The sequence below is a fragment of the Linderina pennispora genome, assembly GCF_002104995.1.
Source record: "Linderina pennispora strain ATCC 12442 chromosome Unknown DL89scaffold_6, whole genome shotgun sequence".
In the NCBI taxonomy this organism is placed as follows: Eukaryota; Fungi; Kickxellomycota; class Kickxellomycetes; order Kickxellales; family Kickxellaceae; genus Linderina; species Linderina pennispora.
The window spans coordinates 136,898-156,106 of NW_024468254.1; the positions used below are offsets into that span (position 1 = coordinate 136,898).

The 19,209-nt window shown below is 51.4% G+C and overlaps 11 protein-coding genes and 1 non-coding gene across 12 annotated transcripts; 8 read left to right on the forward strand and 4 right to left on the reverse strand.

Annotated features, from left to right (window-relative positions):
• Positions 1–593: 593 nt before the first annotated feature.
• Positions 594–3,188, forward strand: DL89DRAFT_316153 (uncharacterized protein; the record flags this gene model as incomplete). The annotated part of the gene is made up of 1 exon (XM_040891051.1): positions 594–3,188. The coding sequence occupies one exon, from the start codon at positions 594–596 to the stop codon at positions 3,186–3,188; it is 2,595 nt and encodes an 864-aa protein (XP_040743550.1).
• Positions 3,189–5,478: 2,290 nt separating this feature from the next.
• DL89DRAFT_267161 (Clavaminate synthase-like protein) lies at positions 5,479–7,528 on the forward strand. The gene has a single exon (XM_040887384.1). The coding sequence runs from the start codon at positions 5,558–5,560 to the stop codon at positions 7,502–7,504; it is 1,947 nt and encodes a 648-aa protein (XP_040743551.1). The 5' UTR covers positions 5,479–5,557; the 3' UTR covers positions 7,505–7,528.
• On the reverse strand, positions 7,521–8,479 carry DL89DRAFT_292609 (uncharacterized protein; the record flags this gene model as incomplete). The annotated part of the gene is made up of 2 exons (XM_040890323.1): positions 7,521–7,851; positions 7,947–8,479. 2 exons carry the CDS (start codon positions 8,477–8,479, stop codon positions 7,521–7,523), a joined length of 864 nt encoding a protein of 287 aa, XP_040743552.1.
• A 20-nt stretch (positions 8,480–8,499) lies between these two features.
• Positions 8,500–10,283, reverse strand: DL89DRAFT_267163 (N2,N2-dimethylguanosine tRNA methyltransferase). The gene has a single exon (XM_040887385.1). The coding sequence runs from the start codon at positions 10,183–10,185 to the stop codon at positions 8,602–8,604; it is 1,584 nt and encodes a 527-aa protein (XP_040743553.1). The 5' UTR covers positions 10,186–10,283; the 3' UTR covers positions 8,500–8,601.
• A 181-nt stretch (positions 10,284–10,464) lies between these two features.
• On the forward strand, positions 10,465–11,322 carry DL89DRAFT_223236 (diphthine synthase; the record flags this gene model as incomplete). The annotated part of the gene is made up of 1 exon (XM_040884629.1): positions 10,465–11,322. One exon carries the CDS (start codon positions 10,465–10,467, stop codon positions 11,320–11,322), a length of 858 nt encoding a protein of 285 aa, XP_040743554.1.
• Positions 11,323–11,403: 81 nt separating this feature from the next.
• Positions 11,404–12,280, forward strand: DL89DRAFT_292612 (uncharacterized protein; the record flags this gene model as incomplete). Its single annotated transcript, XM_040890324.1, has 2 exons — positions 11,404–12,236; positions 12,268–12,280. The coding sequence occupies 2 exons, from the start codon at positions 11,404–11,406 to the stop codon at positions 12,278–12,280; spliced, it is 846 nt and encodes a 281-aa protein (XP_040743555.1).
• A 1,022-nt stretch (positions 12,281–13,302) lies between these two features.
• DL89DRAFT_148842 (uncharacterized protein) lies at positions 13,303–13,845 on the reverse strand. The gene has a single exon (XM_040883510.1). The coding sequence runs from the start codon at positions 13,815–13,817 to the stop codon at positions 13,314–13,316; it is 504 nt and encodes a 167-aa protein (XP_040743556.1). The 5' UTR covers positions 13,818–13,845; the 3' UTR covers positions 13,303–13,313.
• A 754-nt stretch (positions 13,846–14,599) lies between these two features.
• On the forward strand, positions 14,600–14,673 carry DL89DRAFT_t66. Its single transcript has one exon. It is a non-coding gene; the product is annotated as a tRNA-Val (tRNA).
• Positions 14,674–15,455: 782 nt separating this feature from the next.
• DL89DRAFT_148862 (30S ribosomal protein S17) lies at positions 15,456–16,381 on the reverse strand. The gene has a single exon (XM_040883512.1). It carries the CDS (start codon positions 16,041–16,043, stop codon positions 15,765–15,767), a length of 279 nt encoding a protein of 92 aa, XP_040743557.1. The 5' UTR covers positions 16,044–16,381; the 3' UTR covers positions 15,456–15,764.
• A 1-nt stretch (position 16,382) lies between these two features.
• DL89DRAFT_148851 (uncharacterized protein) lies at positions 16,383–17,724 on the forward strand. The gene has a single exon (XM_040883511.1). It carries the CDS (start codon positions 16,451–16,453, stop codon positions 17,489–17,491), a length of 1,041 nt encoding a protein of 346 aa, XP_040743558.1. The 5' UTR covers positions 16,383–16,450; the 3' UTR covers positions 17,492–17,724.
• DL89DRAFT_257220 (uncharacterized protein) lies at positions 17,631–18,551 on the forward strand (the record flags this gene model as incomplete). The annotated part of the gene is made up of 1 exon (XM_040885508.1): positions 17,631–18,551. The coding sequence occupies one exon, from the start codon at positions 17,631–17,633 to the stop codon at positions 18,549–18,551; it is 921 nt and encodes a 306-aa protein (XP_040743559.1).
• A 328-nt stretch (positions 18,552–18,879) lies between these two features.
• DL89DRAFT_257221 (uncharacterized protein) lies at positions 18,880–19,185 on the forward strand (the record flags this gene model as incomplete). The annotated part of the gene is made up of 1 exon (XM_040885509.1): positions 18,880–19,185. The coding sequence occupies one exon, from the start codon at positions 18,880–18,882 to the stop codon at positions 19,183–19,185; it is 306 nt and encodes a 101-aa protein (XP_040743560.1).
• Positions 19,186–19,209: the final 24 nt, after the last annotated feature.

Below are 19,209 nucleotides of genomic sequence, written 5' to 3' on the forward strand. Positions count from 1 at the left end.
ACAACTTTCTGACATTGTGAGTCTACACTTAGAATAAATACTTCATCCTTGAGCTCAATCGTTCTACGTAAACTGTTTCTGATTAATGAAGTAGCCCGGCGATTATACTGATTTATGCCTGCCAACTAGGAACCCTCAGCCAACCCATCATGAAATTCGTGATGCCTGCAAGCACACCATGTTTGGCAAATGATACATTAGCACTATACACCAGGCTATGTTTACGTTTCTTGATGATGCAGAGAGCGAATACCATCGACTCCCGTATATAAACAGCGATGTGGCTGGTGGTATCGGTGCCCATTGTCTCAATCTGCCGCTTTTCACCTACCATTCTACCAACACAATTCTGCTAGAAGAAACGGCCAGCAAAAAGGCAAGTTCTGCCGGCAAAATCCTGCAATCGGCAAGTGGATGATATGATGGGTAATAGACAGCCACTGATGCCATCACCAACATTGCTAGATATAGAGCTTCACACCATGACCGTTAAAGCCAGTCGTGGCCGCAAAAGTAGGTTCCTGCTCTCCTCCCAGAAAAAAACTTTGCTTCTACGTTGTTCATACAAACACATTATTCGCACTGTCTAACAAATGGGCTTCAAATATCCTCACTACCTAGAGAACGACGGCAAGTCAGCCAGACCGAGCAAGCGTAGGCGCACAATCGAGAGCTTTGCAACTGCTACAAACGAAGAGACACCAGATGCAGGCACTGACGGTAACTTGCTGGACAACCTTCCTCCTCCTATCGGGTACGAAGCATTTTTCCATGGTTGGGCCAAACAACTTCACATGAGGCCCGACCGTAAGCTGATAGAGGGTGGCGTTATTGTCGCAGTTGCTGTTGTTCGTAAGGCCATCAGTGACTACCAAGACCTCAAAACGGCTCGTACCACGGACTTGCCGGTATCTGTGGAAGATAACTCTAAAAGCATAGCACTCCTTGAGCGCGAGTATGAGCGTTTCGACAAGAGGCGTGAGATGGTCATGGCTCGCTTGAATGATAACCCCGACGCCGAGAACCTGTGGAAGGAGATTGACAAACTCGACCTCAAGTGCGAGTCTGTTCAGAAAGCGATCGATAGAAAAATAGAGTCTGCCAACCAGCGTGCACAACAATTACAGGAGGATGCGCAGAAAGCTGTTGACGAGTCTATCGAACGAGTCAATACGCTGTTGGCAATCAGCGGTGGAGAACTAGCCAGCATCACGGCAGCCAGTAAGTGCACTTCTGTAAAGAAACCTGATAGCTCAACAAACTGTTTCGCTAACATGTACTTATTCCTTCAAGTAGACAACCTTGTGCTAGGGCCGATCGAGCCTCTCATCGCACCCCAGAACACTCGCCCTGCACTCCGTATTGTCAACTCGTGCCTTGCGCTTCCCCCAATCAAGCATGACGCTGAGAGACGACAGAACGCGATCCGTCTCAACAACCATCTCCTTGAGACCCGTCCGCACCTGCACACACGTCGTTTTGCACTGCCGCATGCCCCGATTAACCAGGGATTCCACCCGCGCATCCTGCTGAACGAGCACTGTATTGGCAAGTTCTTTGAAAACGAGATTTTCAGCCGCGTGCTCGATCTCTTCCCGGAGGTTGTCCATGGTGCCTCGATTGAGTTTGTACCCGGTAATCCAGCCTGCCATGCTGACTACTTTGCATACCTCAAAGCCAACGTCAAGGGTAGAATGCTACACACCTATATTGCACTTGAGTTCAAGATGCCGTACCGCACTCGGCCACAGACGACTGGCATACGGTCAGAGATGGGCGATTCAAGGGTCCGCGTGGATGGGGAGTCAGGAAAGGCACTCGAAGACGCTGGATTCGCTAGCATTGCGCATGGCGCGAAGCTGATCCACCAGACATATTGCTATGCGCGGGATGGCAGGCTGACGTGTCCGCAGGTTCCTGACCCACGGCTGATCAACCGAAAGTTCGGGTACTGCTCGACGTTCAACGAGTCATGGGTCTGCGAGTATGTCGATAGTGACATGGAGTCTCAGGGCTCGCTCACCGAGACTCAGCACACTGCTGTGTCGACTGGATCCAGTGGCAGTATTGTCGATAATCAGACTACTGGCAGTCCAACCCAGGCCACACCTGCGTGCTACATCAATGTGTCGTCATGCTTCCATGCCAACAACAACTCACCTCACATCGCTGTGGTGATTGTCGGTATGCTCAGTGACGCTGTCAGAGACATGCAAGACAACCCCGACCAGTACATGGAGATGGACCAGGCTGTCGACAAGACCAACCCATTGATGTCGCCTCCCAGTCATGTATCCAGGACTCCATATAAGAGTGGCACCATGGTGTACAGCATTCCAGGCAAGGTGCATAGAAGGTCGCTGGGCCGACGCAGCATACCTGGTAATGGATCTACCACCAAGGGACAGGATATGGCTGTCCTGGCTATACAGTGCAAGCAGCAGTCGACGTTCGCCTTCCAGCCTCTCTTCCTGCACACGGATGTATGGTGTGGGAATGCGGTTGTGAATCAGCATGCGCCGGAGCAGACTGACATGGCGACTGACTCAACGCTGCAAGCGAGGCAATCCACAGACGATGGCTGTGTGACCCAGGGAATCTGGGCATGTGTCGTGGAGAACTGGCGCCCGCTGACAGGGCATTTCACACTGGGACGGCAGCTCGGATACGGCCGCAGCGGGTATGTTCACGAAGCCTGGCACAACAATAGGCATGTCGCGCTAAAGTTGTGCCCTCTGCAGACGGAGGGCAGGATTCTGGAAGAGATCGTCCAGGAGACTAGGGTGTATGACTATCTGAGGGACCTGCAAGGCACCGAGCTGCCAACCCTGTACAACTACGGTGTATTGGAGATCAATGGCGTGCTGTACTTGGCACTGGAACTCGAGTTCCTGCAGGATGCGCTACAAGCCAACACCATGTCGGTATATCGCGAGCATTTGGTTGCAGCACTACCCTTGTCAGTCAAGAGTGATATCCTGAACAGCCTGGCTAAGCTTCATGAGCGCGGCGTGGTGCACAACGACCCGCGGGTATATAATGTACTGCTGGTGCAGGACCTAGCGCGACCAGACAGGTACAAGCCCAAGCTGCTGGATCTGGCGATGAGTTACATAGATGCGACAGATGAGGCGATCCAAGAGGACAAAAGGCTCTGGACAGCTGTGCTCAATGGTGAAGCCATCTGAAAACATTCTGTCGAACGAGGCATCGTCACCGCTGTAAATGGCAAAATCTTAAGCCGCTGAGCGGTTTGTACAAAGACACATAGATCAACGACACCAACAGAAAATCACAGGCATGGATGGGTCGTTATGAGATATCCACACGCATCGCCGGCATTGCATTTTTCTGTGGAAACCAATTTGTTGCGCACCCGATGTGGCCGTCCCTGACTTCAGCATGGCAGCTGACGCTATGGATGGCAAATCAGCCGCCAACGAACGCCCCACAGCAGGCTCATCAGTAAAAATGCAGCTTTCCAAAACTCTACATTTCACAAACACCCCCGACAAACGCAGCAATGATATTGGTTTTCAAGATGCTGTGGTATTTATGAACAATGAGATGAATGGACATGCTAGTTATCACCAGGCATACCAAGCGTCTGCTTTCAACTGTGCGTATCCTTGTCATGGTTCTTTTTAGGATTCGTGCTCATATAGCTGAAGACAAAAACCAGCAGGAATTTTATCTGTTTCATTGGAGCTGTGGCTCAGGGGCTTCTTGATCCGCTCGATGGCTATGCAAGCAGCAGGTAGGATCGGGGTTGTGTTGTGATGAGGAGAGAAAGGAGGTGTCAGTGGTTCCCCAATATTACGCGCAGCACGCTTGTTCATACGCGAGCCCCCCGGTTTCCAGATTCTTGCACAATTTGCCTTGCGTGGGGCAGTAGCTGCTACTTGCCGGAGTTTCCTGATATCTTGCATGCTGGTGTCGAGCTACATGTAAGCAAATGAGATGTGGCTAGATATGCTACTGCTGAGTATGCTTAAAGACTCTGGGTGATAGAGCTGTAGACCCAGTTGCACCAAAACTGCAAAACTCTTACTAACGGATGATGGTGAACATGCTAGGTGAAAATTGATATGTGGAAAGCATTGCAAAATAGAAAAGAGCAAAAAGAAGAGAAAATATGTTTTTCTTGCACCATTTCCAGACAACCAAAGGACCATGTTTTTAAGCCAGACGCGACTGCACAATTCAAAGACGGCGAGTGATGGCAAAAACGGACCAAGGCTCACGGTTCAGTTCATGAACAGTATACTGCGCTCATCGAGCAAAGCAACATCAGCTGTTTCATTGCTGCCAAAGGCACTGGGTGGTGCATGCTCTAGAACAGTAACTGTGCGGTGTACACAAGAGCTGCTGAAAGTTGAGGTACCTAGTGTATTAGTGAGTGGTGCTGTTTGTTGTATGGTCTGGTACACGCGTTCAATTACTGAACATGTCACAAACGTGAACCGAATAAAAGAAAGACAAGTTGGATCAGCACGTAACATAGCATATAACAAGTAAATGCCGATTGGCTTTGATCAGACAAGAAATATTGTCACAGACATGTTGAAGGGTCATCACATAGCATGGCTTGATGGTTTTATGATTTGCTGGGCTACGTAAGATGGTAGGTACCTTAGTCTAGTCTAGCTACCGACACTGACACTCTCGATGAGATATGAAGCTGGGGCAGCACATGAGCGGCATAAGACAGGATACAACATAGCCAACAGTCCTGTATGGCCGGTCTAGGATTCTGCAAAAATAACATTTGCCAGCATTTTAGTAACTGACTATCTTCATGATGTATTGGCAAATGGTAAATTTTGATATTTGATCTGGCTGTGCATTTTCGATGCTAAATATGACGCACTATCACTCTGGCTCCAGTGATCTGCAGCGAGTCTGCTGTGCAGCTCACGGGCGCATATATCGATATCGTGCCTTTCATTCTTCTCATAATTCCTGGCATACTTCAAATTTTGTCTTCAAGCTCGCACCTATTCTCACTGTTGAGTACACATGATAGTGCATCCTAAGGTGACATAATACCATCTATACTGACAATAACCTCTACTAAGCACCTTTATTAAACAGTACTACACGGTTGGTTCTGTGCTGTAGGGACTCTTTAACAATCTACATCTAGACGTCTTGCTATAGTGATCCTAGCACAACTACGACGCATTAAATTATATGTCTACTAAATGTATGTCACATATTGGCAATGCAATCCCAAGTAATAAGTATACCTGAAGTCTCTGGGCAGCCTTGTTGTGAATCCCTGGCTATTGCCATATATCCTGTCAATGAACTATCCCCACTGTGCTGACGAAATCCTGCTACGGCCTGTTTAGTAGGTAATTAGGTGAAATGATTGGGCAACTATAATAGTGGTTTCGTACCCACAAGGGTGTGATGTTTGCACGCAGATCCATTACCCACTATGTCGGCGGCCGAAAAAATAATCCCCACACTACCATTGCAGACAAACTCAGTACTCTTCTTTTTGGCCCACCCCGGCTTATACATTCTATACTCAATTACTCCAGTTTCTAGCATGTCTAGCAGCGATTCAGATGAGCCACAGGAATGCAAACTATGCTGCGAGGACGCGCCTATTGATTTGCCAGCATACGAAACATGGGTGATGTGCGACATCTGCTTGGAATGGTACCATGGGGTGTGTGTTGGGATATCTGCATCTGAATGCGAGCGTATCGACAAGTACCATTGCCACAAGTGCGTCGAGCAGCATGGCCCCAGCTCATACAATGGCCCGGCTCTGCGCCGATCTAACCGTAGCCACGCCAACGTTGATTACACGAAGCTCAACGATGGACAACCAGCGACGTTCAATCAGTACTTGCTACGCATTGACGCACATGAATTCGCTGAGGACGAGTTTGAACACCTGGAGAATGGGCACACGGTTACAGCGGATTGGATTAGGCATCGTGATACCAACGATCCATTTATTGTTGATAATCCTGATGGCCTGAGAATACAGATGCCTGGACGAGATACGACTGTGAAAGATATTGCGAGGATTATCGGAGAAGAGACAAGCGTCAGTGTCATGGATGTGCTGACGCAGGAGGAGCTCAGCGGGTGGACGCTGGGCGAGTGGGCGGAGTACTTTCATAGCACCGATAGGCGGCGTGTATTGAACGTCATCAGCTTAGAAGTGTCTGGTACGCCGCTGGGAGACATGATTCGGCGACCAGCAATCGTCGACGAGCTTGATTTGGTCGACAACTACTGGCCCGAAAATAAGCGCAAGCCGAGCAAGTTTCCGAAGGTCAAAACATACTGCCTGATGAGCGTGGCCGATGCTTATACCGACTTCCATATTGACTTTAGCGCAACCTGGGTATACTACCACGTGCTATCAGGCGAAAAGGTGTTCTATCTTGTACCGCCGTCGCCGTCGAATATACGCAAATTCGAGAGCTGGAGCAAGTCGCCCGACCAGGCAGTCAGTTTCTTTGCCGAGCATGTCAAGCAGTGCTTTGAGGTAAGATTGGAGCCCGGCAATACGCTGTTTATTCCGGCAGGCTGGATCCATGCAGTCTTTACGCCAACCGATACAGTTGTCATAGGCGGCAATTTTCTGGTCATGCAGAGCCTCAACACGCACATCGGTCTGTATAAGCTCGAGGCACGCACAAAAGTGCCCACGCGCTACCGCTTCCCGTTTTTCCTCAAGCTGTGCCGGTATCTGGTTGAGTCGTTGACAAAGACATGGACCAAGCTGGATTCCTCGTCAAAGGCGAAGTGGACGACTGAGGAGCTAGAAGGTGTGTTTGTGCTCGCATCGTTCCTCAGCGACAAGCTTGTCGATGAATCCTGCGATGACGAGATTTCCAAGATTGTTGGCGACAAGATGGCGCTTCGCAAGTATCTGGCAAGACTGCTAGAGTCGGTGGAGCCAGTGCTCAGCTCACGCATGCTGCCAGAAGAGTGGACGAATCGAGAGCCACAGTTGCGCGAGGGCAGCCATTTCCGGTGGATCCGGCCAGGAATGTCGCGTGGCTCGCTGCTTCTGGCGACCCGGCCCAAGCGTTCGCGGAATCCGAGTGTGGCTGATGGCACCGACAAGTCTATCGCCAAGATCCGCTTAAAGAATAAAGGGCTCGGCAAGCGTAGCAGAGCCTCGCGGCATCGACTAATGCGGCGAGTTGCCAGCAGCGGCACAGCATCAGACACCGGCAATGGCGATGAGCTGGTAGCAGTATTGGGCACGGGACAAGGCAAGGATTCGGAATCCAGCGACCACGAGGAGAGCGGCACAGAAGTCAGCGATGAAGAGGATTACTCATCGTCGGCATCCTCAGGCGCAGGCAGTTTTATTGTCTCATCGGACGACGACAGCCGGAACTCCAGAAAACGCAAAGCAAACACGACAAGCCAACGAGCCAGATCGGTAAAATCCAAGTTTGGGTCACTAGGCAGGGCAAAAAGTACGCGGCAGCGCATAGCAGAGCGGCTAAAAATGAAGTTTTAAGATACAGAATAAAGACCTAAATCCGAGGAGTGCCAATGCGCGATGGGTCAGTGTCCCGGATACTCTGCGCTATGTGGCTGCGCTTTGCCTCATGCTCCGTATCGTCCTCGCCCTCTTCGCCCTCTTCGCCCTCTTCGCCCTCCTCAGTAGCGCTGCCAGGAGTGGGCTGGGACTCGTCCTCGGGTTTCTGGGTCGTTTCACCACAGAGCTTCTTGCTGAGCTTGATGATACCGCCGACATGCTTGCGCAGCTGGCTATCGATTTCCTCAAGGTGGTCGTTGCGCTTGCGCTTGCCGACTCTCAGCTCATCGCGCACGGCCTTGACCTTCTTCTTCTCCTCCATCAGCCTACAAGAATAATTGGTGTCAGTAAATAGTCGGCAAAGTGTATACACATGGCTCCAGTGCGGGATTCTTACATCTCTCGCTGCTTAATTTCAAACCTCAGTCGGTTGAGCATCAGCGTGTGTGGATTTTCCGTGTCCTTCAGGAACTCCTCAGGCGCAGTCTCCCTAAACTCGTCTTCTGAAATGATCGGAATGTTCTGGTAAATGGTCTCCAGCTTTTGCGTCGATGTAATCTCTCTATGGATGAACGTCTGCTCGCGCCGAACATTCTCCAGGTCCAGCGCCAGCCTGTCCACCTTGGTCTTCAGCCCATTGACCTTACTACCAACCGACGTCTGCTCTTCGTAGAGCGTACGATTGAGTGAGCGCAGCCGCGAAAACGCGCCGGTGCTTGCCTGCAAGAGGCTGTGGTGGTCGCCAATGTCCTCGACGCGGTCTTGCTGGCAGCTGCTGACAATAGTGTTGGCGAGCTCCTCAATCTGGTCGCATAGGGCGTTGATTTTGTGCGCTGTTGCATCGATGACCGACTCGGGCTGTGGCTTAATTACGGCGCTTATTGTTGCAGCCAGGTTGTCCACAATTGCAATGTCAACGGCAGGCACTGGTTCAGTAGCTGCAATAGGTTCCATGGCGAAGGTGTTGAAGGGAGAAGCTTGCGAAAAATGAATATTCTCATTTTTTAAAAATCTGAATAGTTTCCTTTTTGGACCAGCGAGATGATGGCGCTGGCTTTTGGGAGAGGTTGCATGCCTTACTCTTCGGCCGTCTTGGGCTTCTTGGGCTCCTCTTCCGTGGGCTGCTCTTCCTTGGGTTCAGCCTGCTTGCGCTTCGCCGCGCCCTTATTTCCTTTCTTAGGTGTCTCTGTGTGCCTCGCCTTGGGTCCCCAGTTCTTCTCAGGGTTGATCTGGTACCGCACCAGCTTGATCCGGCGGGACTCGGGGTTCGCATCCTTGTGCGTCTTGAAGTTGATATCGGTGGTAATGTCCTTAGCAAGGATCTTGTCAGCGGTTGATCCCTCGACAATCTTGGTGGACCTACCGGCTTCCTTGACGTGGGCACGGATGATGTCCCAGACGACATGCGATGGCGCATCGGTCTTGATCGACGATTGCTTGGTGTGCGACCCAGAAACGCGGTAGCCAGCGTTAAGGATTGCCGAGTTGATTTTAGCCAGCGGCGGGCTCGAAGCACGCACAGCTGCACACAGCTGCGGCAGCGAGTAGTGGAAGGGCACATCGTTGAGTTCCTCCAGAATGACCTTCAGCATGCCCTCCATACGCGGCTGCGTGCCAAACACCTTGGGCGTCCCCTGCTTGACGCTGTCATACATACGCTGCACAAAGTCCTTGTTGTGGAGTGGGCCAAGCCAGCACGGGCCACCAATCTCCTGTCGCGAGCCACAGCTTCCGCACCGCTGGCCCACAGTCGGGCCGTCAGAGACCGTGTATTTGATCATATCACCCTTGCCCTTCTCCTGGTGTCCAAACGTCTGCGTCGTGAAATCGCTGCACGACTTGCAGTGGTACACTAGGCCGGTCTTGGAAGCCACGTCCTTGACCAGAATCGGCTTGTCGTGTACACGCACAAAGATGCGCACGTAGAAATCAATGCTGCACGACAGCAGGGGCTCAATGTACCGCTTGTGCCGGTTTGCTGCCTGCTGTAGGCTATTAATGACCAAGCGCAGTGCCAGCTCATGACCAAACTCGCTGCGTAGCGGGCTGCCGCCGTACTTGGCAAAACACGTCTCTGGGTGGTTGTTGCTGGCCAGAATTGCCAGGTCCGTACACGTCACACAGATCAGCCCGCCCTTGTTGACTGCCTGGATAGCAGCATCTATGAACGGCGCCGCCGACCCATAGGGATCCAGGTCAACCACGTCAAACCGGTCTGTGTCACGCTGAGCATACATCACTGACACTGCATCGCCCTGGTTTGCGCGCACCAGATCCTGACTCAGTCCATTGAAATGCACGTTGCGCTTAATCGACTCTACCGCGTCTGCCAAAAGATCGTTGGTCAGAATATAATCAATGCCATCGATTTCTTTGGCGTACCGCACGGACCGCAGCCCAGAAGCTGCCAGAGCCTCCAGTATCTTGATTGTGGTCTTGGGTGCTACCTTGCCCGGCCGCGTCGACTTGTTGTACCGGCCCATCTTCTCCTCCTTCATAATGTCACGCCACGTCTTGATACCTGCGATCGACATGTCACGGTTGAACTGCTGCACTGGGTTGTAGAACACCTCGTTGCGCTTCGGGAACAGGATCGTCGCCTGACCCTCCTTAACCTCCTGATAGTCCTCGATGTTGTACACGGGTGCGTCAGAAGCCATTGTTGAAATGTGAATACTGCGGGTGATGGAACGAGTGGAAGGTCGCGTCAAATTGAATACGCGAAGCGCCATACAACAGAAAAGCGGTGAGACCGGAAAGCGAAAGAGCAGGAGGGAGCGGCCAGAATGGGCCAGCACAAATAGCAAACTTTTTAAGGAGCTGCCTTGATCGATCACCGGCGATCAACGCCGCTGGCCGCTAAAAACTATTCACCTTGCGACGGCAGTCTGGGTCCATCTTCACCTTTAGTTTTCTTCAAATTCAGCCTGTATTGAGAAATGCTGTACATTGTCGGTCTGGGACTCTCTGACGAGCATGACATCACTGTGAAGGGCCTCGAGGCGGTCAAGTCGTCCGAGCGCGTGTACCTCGAGGGCTACACCAGCATCCTGATGGTCGAGAAGGAGAAGCTCGAGGCCTTCTACGGCAAGGACGTGATCATTGCTGACCGCGAGATGGTGGAGTCCAACAGCGACGAGATTCTGCGCGATGCTGCCAATGTTAATGTGTCGTTTCTGGTTGTCGGCGATCCGTTTGGCGCCACTACCCACACCGATCTGGTCATCCGCGCCCACGAGCTCGGCATCCCAGTAAAGTCGATTCACAACGCCAGCATCATGAATGCCATCGGCGCGACTGGTCTGCAGCTCTACAGCTTTGGCCAGACCATCTCGATGGTGTTCTTCACCGAGACCTGGCGCCCCGACAGCTGGTACGACCGTGTAAAGGAGAACTCCGACATTGGCTTGCACACCCTGTGCCTGCTGGATATCAAGGTCAAGGAGCAGAGCATCGAGAACATGGCCCGCGGCCGTCTGATCTATGAGCCTCCCAGATACATGACTGTTAACCAGGCTGCTGAGCAGATGCTTGAAATTGAGGACAAGCGTGGAGAGAAGGCCTATACTGCCGACACCCTGGCTGTCGGTGTTTCGCGCCTGGGGTCGGACGACCAGATTATCCGTGCTGGCACTCTGCAGCAGCTCGTTGATGTTGACTTTGGCAAGCCCCTGCACTCGCTTGTTCTTGTTGGCAGCCGTCTGCACCTTCTTGAGGCCGAGATTCTGCGCGAGAATGCTGTGGACCTGGAGCACTTGAACATGGTTCTCAAGCGCGACTACAACATTGACAATTAAAAGTATTTTCAAGTAATAGATGGCGGACGCCCTTTTTCTCCTCCCCTTCTCCTTTGCACTCTGGAATACTTTATTACTACTATGCCTTCACCAGCTCAGACTCTGCCGCCCTCTATCCTGGAGCCCATCATTGAATATGCGTCCGGCGTGGAGCGGGCCATAGGACACCGTATTGGTACTAAGCTATGCTGTCTGAACCGCAGTTTTCTCCCGTTCCTGGCTGTCTGTCGTGACTGGAGGGTGTATTCTAGGGCTCTGTTCTACCAGGAAGCGCTAGTGCTGATGGACGACGAGCTTTTGGACCTTCACGACCATACGCATATGCTGCCCGGCCTGACAACTGCTGTTAAGGCAGGTACTGCTGGACTGGTAAAGATTGCCCATGTAGAACTTCCGTACAGCCGTGTCCTAGATGGCGCAGCAGCGACTCTATTTTCCAGTACTCACTTTGCTGGCACACAGTTCTCTAGTGCCACTCAGCTGCTTGTTGTTCTCAACGACAACATGTATCCAAGAACCATGGACAGCGGCACAATGGCGGAAAATGTGGCAAGATTTTCAGCGGCCATCACCAGGCTGTTTCCAAATGTCCGGGACCACCTGTTCTACATTGGCTGCTACGAGTATGCACCGCAGCGGGAAGACCTGGTGGACATGATCCCTGCCATCTGCAAGCTGTCAAGCGGAGTTTCAATCATCGACCTTTCGCATGGTATCTACGAACAGGATCTGCTACCGAAGTCTAACCTCAAGCACATCATGTTCCGCTCTGACCAGTATACAGATGCACAAATGGAGCTTGTGCGCAGAAACTCTCAGTCGCTGGAGTGTATTCACCTTGTCAACATCGATATAACGGCGTGTTTGAAGCTAATACAGGACCCGACTGGGAACCCGGTTGTATACCCACACGTGTGGAAGCTCGAGCTTTTCGTCAAGACCAAGCTCGACGCGATGACATTTCCTTCTCCCTTATCAACACCATTCCCATCTCTGATAGATCTGGCCTGCACTGGTATATACCCTTTCTCCAACGACTGCCTGCTTAGAGGCAACAAAAAGACATTGGTCCGCTTAGCCCTTCCGGTAACAGCCCATCTTGTCGAGGCTCTTGACGATATCACCGATTACATAGGTCTGAAAGATGTCAGTTTTTACTGGAGAGGTAGAAGCAATAACAACGGGGAGGAGATTGCAGAGCAGACCATTGCACTAGCATTCAAAATTTCAGCTACTATTGAGCGTATTGAGCTCGATGTCGAATACACCACGGACTATGGTGCAATACTAAGAATCGCTCGCGAGTCGTTAGTAGCACAGACTCTACAGATCCTGGACCTCATATCTACACCGCTCACTTACATTGATGTGATTCAGCTTGTCACATCGCTGCCGAACCTTGCACGCCTATCGCTGATGTTAGCACACGAAGATCCACTGAACACCCGCCAGAGAATCAGCGCGGATGTTATTCAACAGGCACACTCTGAGAACTACCCAGTCAATGCTCGAAGGCTGTACTTGCTGCGTGTTGTGTCGCTCTTTGGCATGAACTTCAACCATATGGCAGAAAGGATAGTCTTGCTATGTACGCTCATCCCATCGGTGAAGCGTGCTGTTGTATCCCTGGATCGCCAGGTTTCAAACTTCGAAGAACTGGCGAACAAACTGCTCAAACGTAAAGGATTCAGGGAGCTTAATAATCGTCTGAGCGGCGTTAAATTCAGTGAAGTAAAATAGCTCTGCAATACACATTTCATATTCTGATAAACAATCCCAATAGTTGAAAGAGAGTATGATTTCTTAATGCAATGGTTCATGGTGTTGCTTAAACCTAAGAGCGTGTGTCTTCAAGATAATTACCTGTAGCAATACTGGGGAGTTCACATAATAGTATTACTATACATATAGCGCTTGAGCTTAAAGATGAAGTATTTATTCTAAGTGTAGACTCACAATGTCAGAAAGTTGTAAGGATCGTAAGAACTGAGTTAGCCAGAGATGAAGTTGTTGGTGTTGGAGTGGACAGCATCATTTGCCTGGTTGGCGTTGATGTTGTTGGTATACAGAGTATTCTCACTAAAGTTAGCGCGGTTTGAAGCACGATCGAACTCGCTGTTGAACGAGCTCAGGAATGGGAATCCCCAGCCCCAGCCGCCATATCCACCATATCTGCCATATCCACCGTATCCACCGTATCCACCGTATCCCCACTGGCGCTTGCGGAAGCTGTTGAAGGTGTTGGTGTTGGAATGAACAGCATCATTTACCTGGTTTGCGCTGAGGCTGTTGGTATACAGAGTGTTCTCGTTGAAGTTGGCACGGTTGGAGGCACTGTCAAACTCGGTATTAAGCACGCTCACAAATGGAAAGCCCCAGCCCCAACCGTACTGGCGACGAGCGATCTCGGGCATAGGAGTAGGTACAGCATTGGCTGGCGGTGCAAAGGCAGCCAGGGAGACGAGAGCAAGAATCGGGGTGCAAGTGTTGACCATGGTGGACAGAAGATGGGCTGCAATATTGGTGTTGAAGCAAGTGGATGCTGGTTCTGATACTGATGCTGATACTGAGTAAGTGTAGGAAGCTGGATGTTGGCTGCTGCTTTTATAATGTGGAGCAAGGCGGCTTCATCACTGCTGCCTGATAGATCGCAAGATGTATATGAACGCCAAGAGCAAATATGACAAGTAGCAATCACTTGATTGGGCAGCTGGGGCATGGCATGTATTGAAAGAGATGCTGAGTACGCGAGGGAGCTAAAGAACACAAATATATCGGGCAAGGATGTACCTAGCGATAGGTATTATCTTAGCACAATATGCCTCTGCTCCAACATTGTGCGCCTAGGTATGGAGTACAGTGTAGCCGTAAGGATCTATTCTTCCAGGATTGGCATTGTTGGAGTCCTGGTAGTTATGAGGAAGATGAGCTAAAGCAACAGTGCTGCGTACCAGGCCTACTTTTGTGAGTGTGCAGGCAAGGAATGCATGCCAGCGCAGAGATATTGCGGGCTAGTTCATTACCCAGAACAATTCCATTGGGATCACACATGTCATCGGAATAAGACTAGTTTGGTGTGTGGCAGTAATGTGGTATTTGTCACATTGTGGATAGCAGTTTTTGTTATTACACCTCGGGGCATAGCTCTCCAGCAGCCCAGATGTCGTCGAAAATTGGCTGTTGCACAGGCAATTTGGTTCATGTATGGCTTTCTGAGACCGCTACCAACAAGCGTGGTGAACTAGTTGGATCGGCAGATCCGGTGCTGATGTCACGTGATTTCTTGGTGTAGTTGGTTATCACGTCTGCCTAACACGCAGACGGTCGCCGGTTCGAACCCGGCAGAAATCATCCTTTTGCTTCCTGCCCCTCTGCCGCTCCTTTTATGCCTGCGCGCGTTGGGATGTGCCGTGCCCACCCACTATGGGGGGGTCCTGCTTTTCGTTTTTGGCATGAAAGCACACCCTCCTCATCTGACCGTATGCAATATACCTCTTGCCCTTTTTGCCTCGTGCAGCGTATGTCAAACATATGTATTTCGAGAAAAAAGAATCACGTATGTGCTTCGTAGCGCAACTACTGCCAACAAACACCCTACTGCGACAGAGTGCCCGTCTGCTCGTACGTCTTCAGGTCGGCATCGACGTTGACGTCGTTCTGCGGCGCGACCGGGGCCTTGGGCGCAACAAACTCCTTGGTCGTGACATCAGCCTTGGCAGCCTACATCAAAAGGGCTTGCGTGAGCAATGGCCTGCTCTCGCTAGATATCCTGTGCTTGTCACCAAGCCTTATAATCTGGAATCCTTACCTTGCTGGGCTTGTAGTCGCGGATCTCCTTGAGGTACAGGTCCTGGAGGAAGTCTACATGCAGATTCTTCTATATCAGCTGTCATGTTTGACCGATTACGGCTGCTCTGCCTGCCGATCAATGTTATATGTACACGTACCCTTCTTCGAGGCGCTGGAGACAGAGAAAGCGCGGACAGCAGCACGGCTGGCGGTCTACATGGAGCAAAATAGGGGTTGAGAGTGCCTCCCAACAATTCGGTTTAGTGATTGTGCTGAATCCTGTACGGTTCCCTTCTGTCTGAGAAATAAGCTGCAATGCGCAAGCGTGCGTACCTGGTTGCGGATGGCGGCAAGGGCGAACATTTTCTCCGATTCGAAAAATTGAAATGAAAGAGTAAGCGCTTTTTCGGAATTTGGGAATGAAAGAGTTGAGAGCAGGGTGCAATTTCGAATTGGCCAACAGTCACAGGCACGGGCTGCCTGCCAAGGTGCGCCTGTTCCGCGCTAAAATACAGGCTTTGATAAGGCGCACTCATGGTGGCTAATCATGTCGCTGATCCAAATCAGCAGTTGTGATCACAGACCAGCCTCAGCGGCTGACGATAAAAAAAAGGCTAGCAAGTCGTGTATTTCGCTACAGATCAAAATGGCTTCTAGTGGTGAACCTCGCCGGTCTCAGGATCGGTCCAGGTCTTGGCCGGCCGCACGATCTCGGCAATAGCGAACGACTTGTGGCGGCTAACCTTCCGGCAGTGCTCAATACGCACAACATCGCCGATGGTGCATTGGCTGAGCTCGTCGTGGGCCAGGTAGTTCTTGTGGACGAGCAGCTCCTTCTGGACATGGTGGTTCATGACGCGCTTCGGCACACGGACCTTGACAGTCTTGGGCCGGGCGGCGCTGACGACCATACCGATGAAATTGTGTCTCATTTTGAATGTGAATTGGGATATAAAAAGCGAAATGCGAGATATTTGCAGAACAGAGGAGCAAGCGTGTGGAAAGCGCTCTTGATCTTCGCTATTGCTAATTTTTTGGTGTTGGTTTGTTGCCTAAGGTAAAGTGCCACAGTATCTACTGGAATGGAGACAAGCGGTGTGGATAAAGGCTTTTGCATTCGTATAGGTCTCGTCAACGGAAAGAGATGCGAGGCGAAGGCCCCAAGAGGGGTCTCGGCAGCTCCCGGTTAAGTTCGGTGACCATTTGATTCTGAGGTTTTCGTGAAGCTGACCCACACCGGACTCCATCAAGACCCCACCTGATGCATATCCGCCAGACTATGGGGTGAGCCGGGATTTTCTTTATTCTCTTGTGAGCTATTTTATTTTATTTTTCTGAAATGTCGTTTCATGGAATGAGCGGCTCTGAGCTGAGTGAACCCAATGCAAAGGTTGGCTGTCCACTCTGCGGCAAGGACTTTTCTGACTGGGATTTGGCGGCCCGGACTGCACATACAGAGAGCTGCTTGGAGCTGGATAGCTCGGGTCCTTCAGCAGAGCACGTTTCGCGAAAAATCGTCGAGCAGCACCCAGAGATCGAGCTTGACCAGTATGCTGACACCTTCAGGCGGCTGGCAGACTGCCCTGTGTGCGGCAAGGGGTGGCCGTTTCGTGACCCGTCACGGATATCGCATGCCAAGCAGTGCGCAGCACGATACGGTGTTTCAGCAACAGACCTATACAGTCTAATCGACGTGTTCAAGGACTCGCTGGACAGTAGCAGCAGTCTCAACCTGCCACCCGAAAAGCCAAAGCAAGCTCAGGCGAAGAAACCACGAACAATAGACGGATGGGTTAACCAGCATACCGGTTCTGGCCAAATGGCAGTCGAGCAGGGGAGTCCTTCATATCAGCATACCACAAAATCCTTTGCATACGAGATCCCAGGCGACGACGACTTTCAACCGACTCGCATCACTGTCCCTAAGCGCCAGTCACGAATAACCATAAACCGGCTGACAAAAAAACAGCAAGAGTTTATGGACGAGCTAGATGAAGACTTGATTGCAGCAAAGGCGCTGTCGTTATCCCTGAAACGTAACATTTCAGACAGTGTAGTGTCAGAGTATCCGGCAAAGAAGCGCGAGTCCAAGGACAAAAAAGCTGCGCGGTTGGAAAGATCCGATGTCCTGGCATGTGCCGACGCTCAGGACTACATTCGCCAGCGAGCTGTGGCCTTGGCATACTTGGATGAGGAGCTTGGGATAGTGTCGCCAAAGCCTGCGGAGTCGCCTCGTAACACCACCTCAAAGGAGAGCGGCGGACTGTGGGGTCTGTCAGCATCGATGACGTCAGACCACGAGGACTGTCCAATCTTCAGAGCTTACAATGTAGGTAGACGCAAGCGTAAAGGCAAAGACAAAGGCAAGGAGCCAGAGTGATGTGCGCGATATTACATTTTTATGGAGGTCCATATATTAACTGGAGCACGTGTGGGGAGGGGGTGATTATAAATGCCAATTTATGACGCTGTAGATGCGGCACTCGCACCACGGCAATGTGGGGGACTGTATCGGAGGCATGGTCGAGAACATGTTAATATTAGAAGCAGCATTACATAATAGCGGAAAGAGCAGCAGCAGCGACATTACTGAGGAGTCGTTGCAGGCAGCGTATATGCAGATACTGAGGCTGGCTCGCGAAGGGTTTCAGCGGCAAAAGTCAGCGTTGCAGTGCGCAAGATGGGTAGAGTCGTCGCAGAGGGATATGTCTGAAAGGGCTATCGTTCTGTCATCACAGAGCGCACGTAGCTCTGAGGCCGGAGGTCAATCTGCTAGTAGCCAGTCTGGACTGGCTGCCACCTGTGGCGCCGGTCTGCGCCAGCCAAGCGGGTCAATTGCCTCGTCGTCAAGTCTGGATTCGCTTGATAACCTTATACCACGCCAGCCCACGGAGACAATACACCCAACAGAGACGGGTCCTCCAGTTGAAGCCACAGTTGCTGCCATACAGCAGCAAGACCAGCCCTCCCAAACCAATGCCAGCCGCAGCAGACCAGCCCAGTGTCCAAACTATGCGCAAATGAACCTTGAAGACCTGAAGGAAATGGCCGAGATGTACGGACTGCGGACCAATACATCCAAACGGCTTTTGGTTCACCAGCTGACCCAGATCTGGGAGCGGATGCATAAAGACCACTCTAACAGTAGCGGTGAGGGAACGTCCAGGGTCCAGAATAAAGTCGAGTCGCTGCACAGCAGACTGCGAGCATTTATCCGCAGTAGCACAGGCATATTCGAAGACGTCCTCTGCTACAAGGTGCTCGACTTTGAGCGTGTGTACCAGGCTGTAAATGCCAGCGTGCAGTGTGACCGCTGGATGCTTCGGAAATTCTTCGACAGCGAGGGCATCGTCTACACATCGGCCTATGGCAAGAGCAAACGCAAGGGAGGCACGTTTGACAGGCAACGTTGGCATGGAGGCGGGGCTGGAGAGGGCTGATTAGCCAAAGTAATGCTCGAGTATTTTACTACTACGGCAATATTTGGGGAATGTGTGTGCGGTGCTATATGGTTGTGTGGAGAATTCCCGGCACAGCGTTGTGGTTGCGGTAGCTCCACAGCAACAGCAACAGCAGCATCAGCAAAATTGCAGCTGAGGGTCTAGGCAGCCCTTCTTTTGGGTAAGCGAGTTCACTGTCTGGAAGCAGCAGCGTTCGGGAGGCATATATAGCCCTACCTGGCACTTTGCATTGGAGGACCCCAGTCTTGTTGGCATATTTATGTTTCACCCTTCCGTTCCAATTTCGCACACTCTAAGACATCTGAGAATGAACGCCCTCAACTTTATGCTGATCGCCGTGCTGTGCCTGGCTAGCTATGCACAGGCCGCAGCGCTGCCGACCTCCGTGGGAGTAGCGACACCTAGCCCAAGGCCAGTCGCCGGCGAGTCCGCGACAGCTACAGTAGTGGTCAATATTGAGACGAACCTGTCGGCTGATCTACCTCGTATCCTGTCGGAGGCCAGGGAGCTGGAGAAGATGGTCGAGATGAACGGCGAGCCGACAGCTGCATCGGCCAAGGCGGCTTCTGCGCGGGGGCCCGGGGAGATCGAGGAGTTCATGAGCGAGATCTAAAGAGTGCATGCTGTTATTCCCAAT

Excerpts from the sequence above, each read along its gene's own strand:
- DL89DRAFT_148851 (XM_040883511.1), top strand. The coding sequence starts at position 16,451 with ATGTCGTTTCATGGAATGAGCGGCTCTGAGCTGAGTGAACCCAATGCA.
- DL89DRAFT_148862 (XM_040883512.1), bottom strand. The coding sequence starts at position 16,043 with ATGAGACACAATTTCATCGGTATGGTCGTCAGCGCCGCCCGGCCCAAG.
- DL89DRAFT_267161 (XM_040887384.1), top strand. The coding sequence starts at position 5,558 with ATGTCTAGCAGCGATTCAGATGAGCCACAGGAATGCAAACTATGCTGC.
- DL89DRAFT_267163 (XM_040887385.1), bottom strand. The coding sequence starts at position 10,185 with ATGGCTTCTGACGCACCCGTGTACAACATCGAGGACTATCAGGAGGTT.
- DL89DRAFT_148842 (XM_040883510.1), bottom strand. The coding sequence starts at position 13,817 with ATGGTCAACACTTGCACCCCGATTCTTGCTCTCGTCTCCCTGGCTGCC.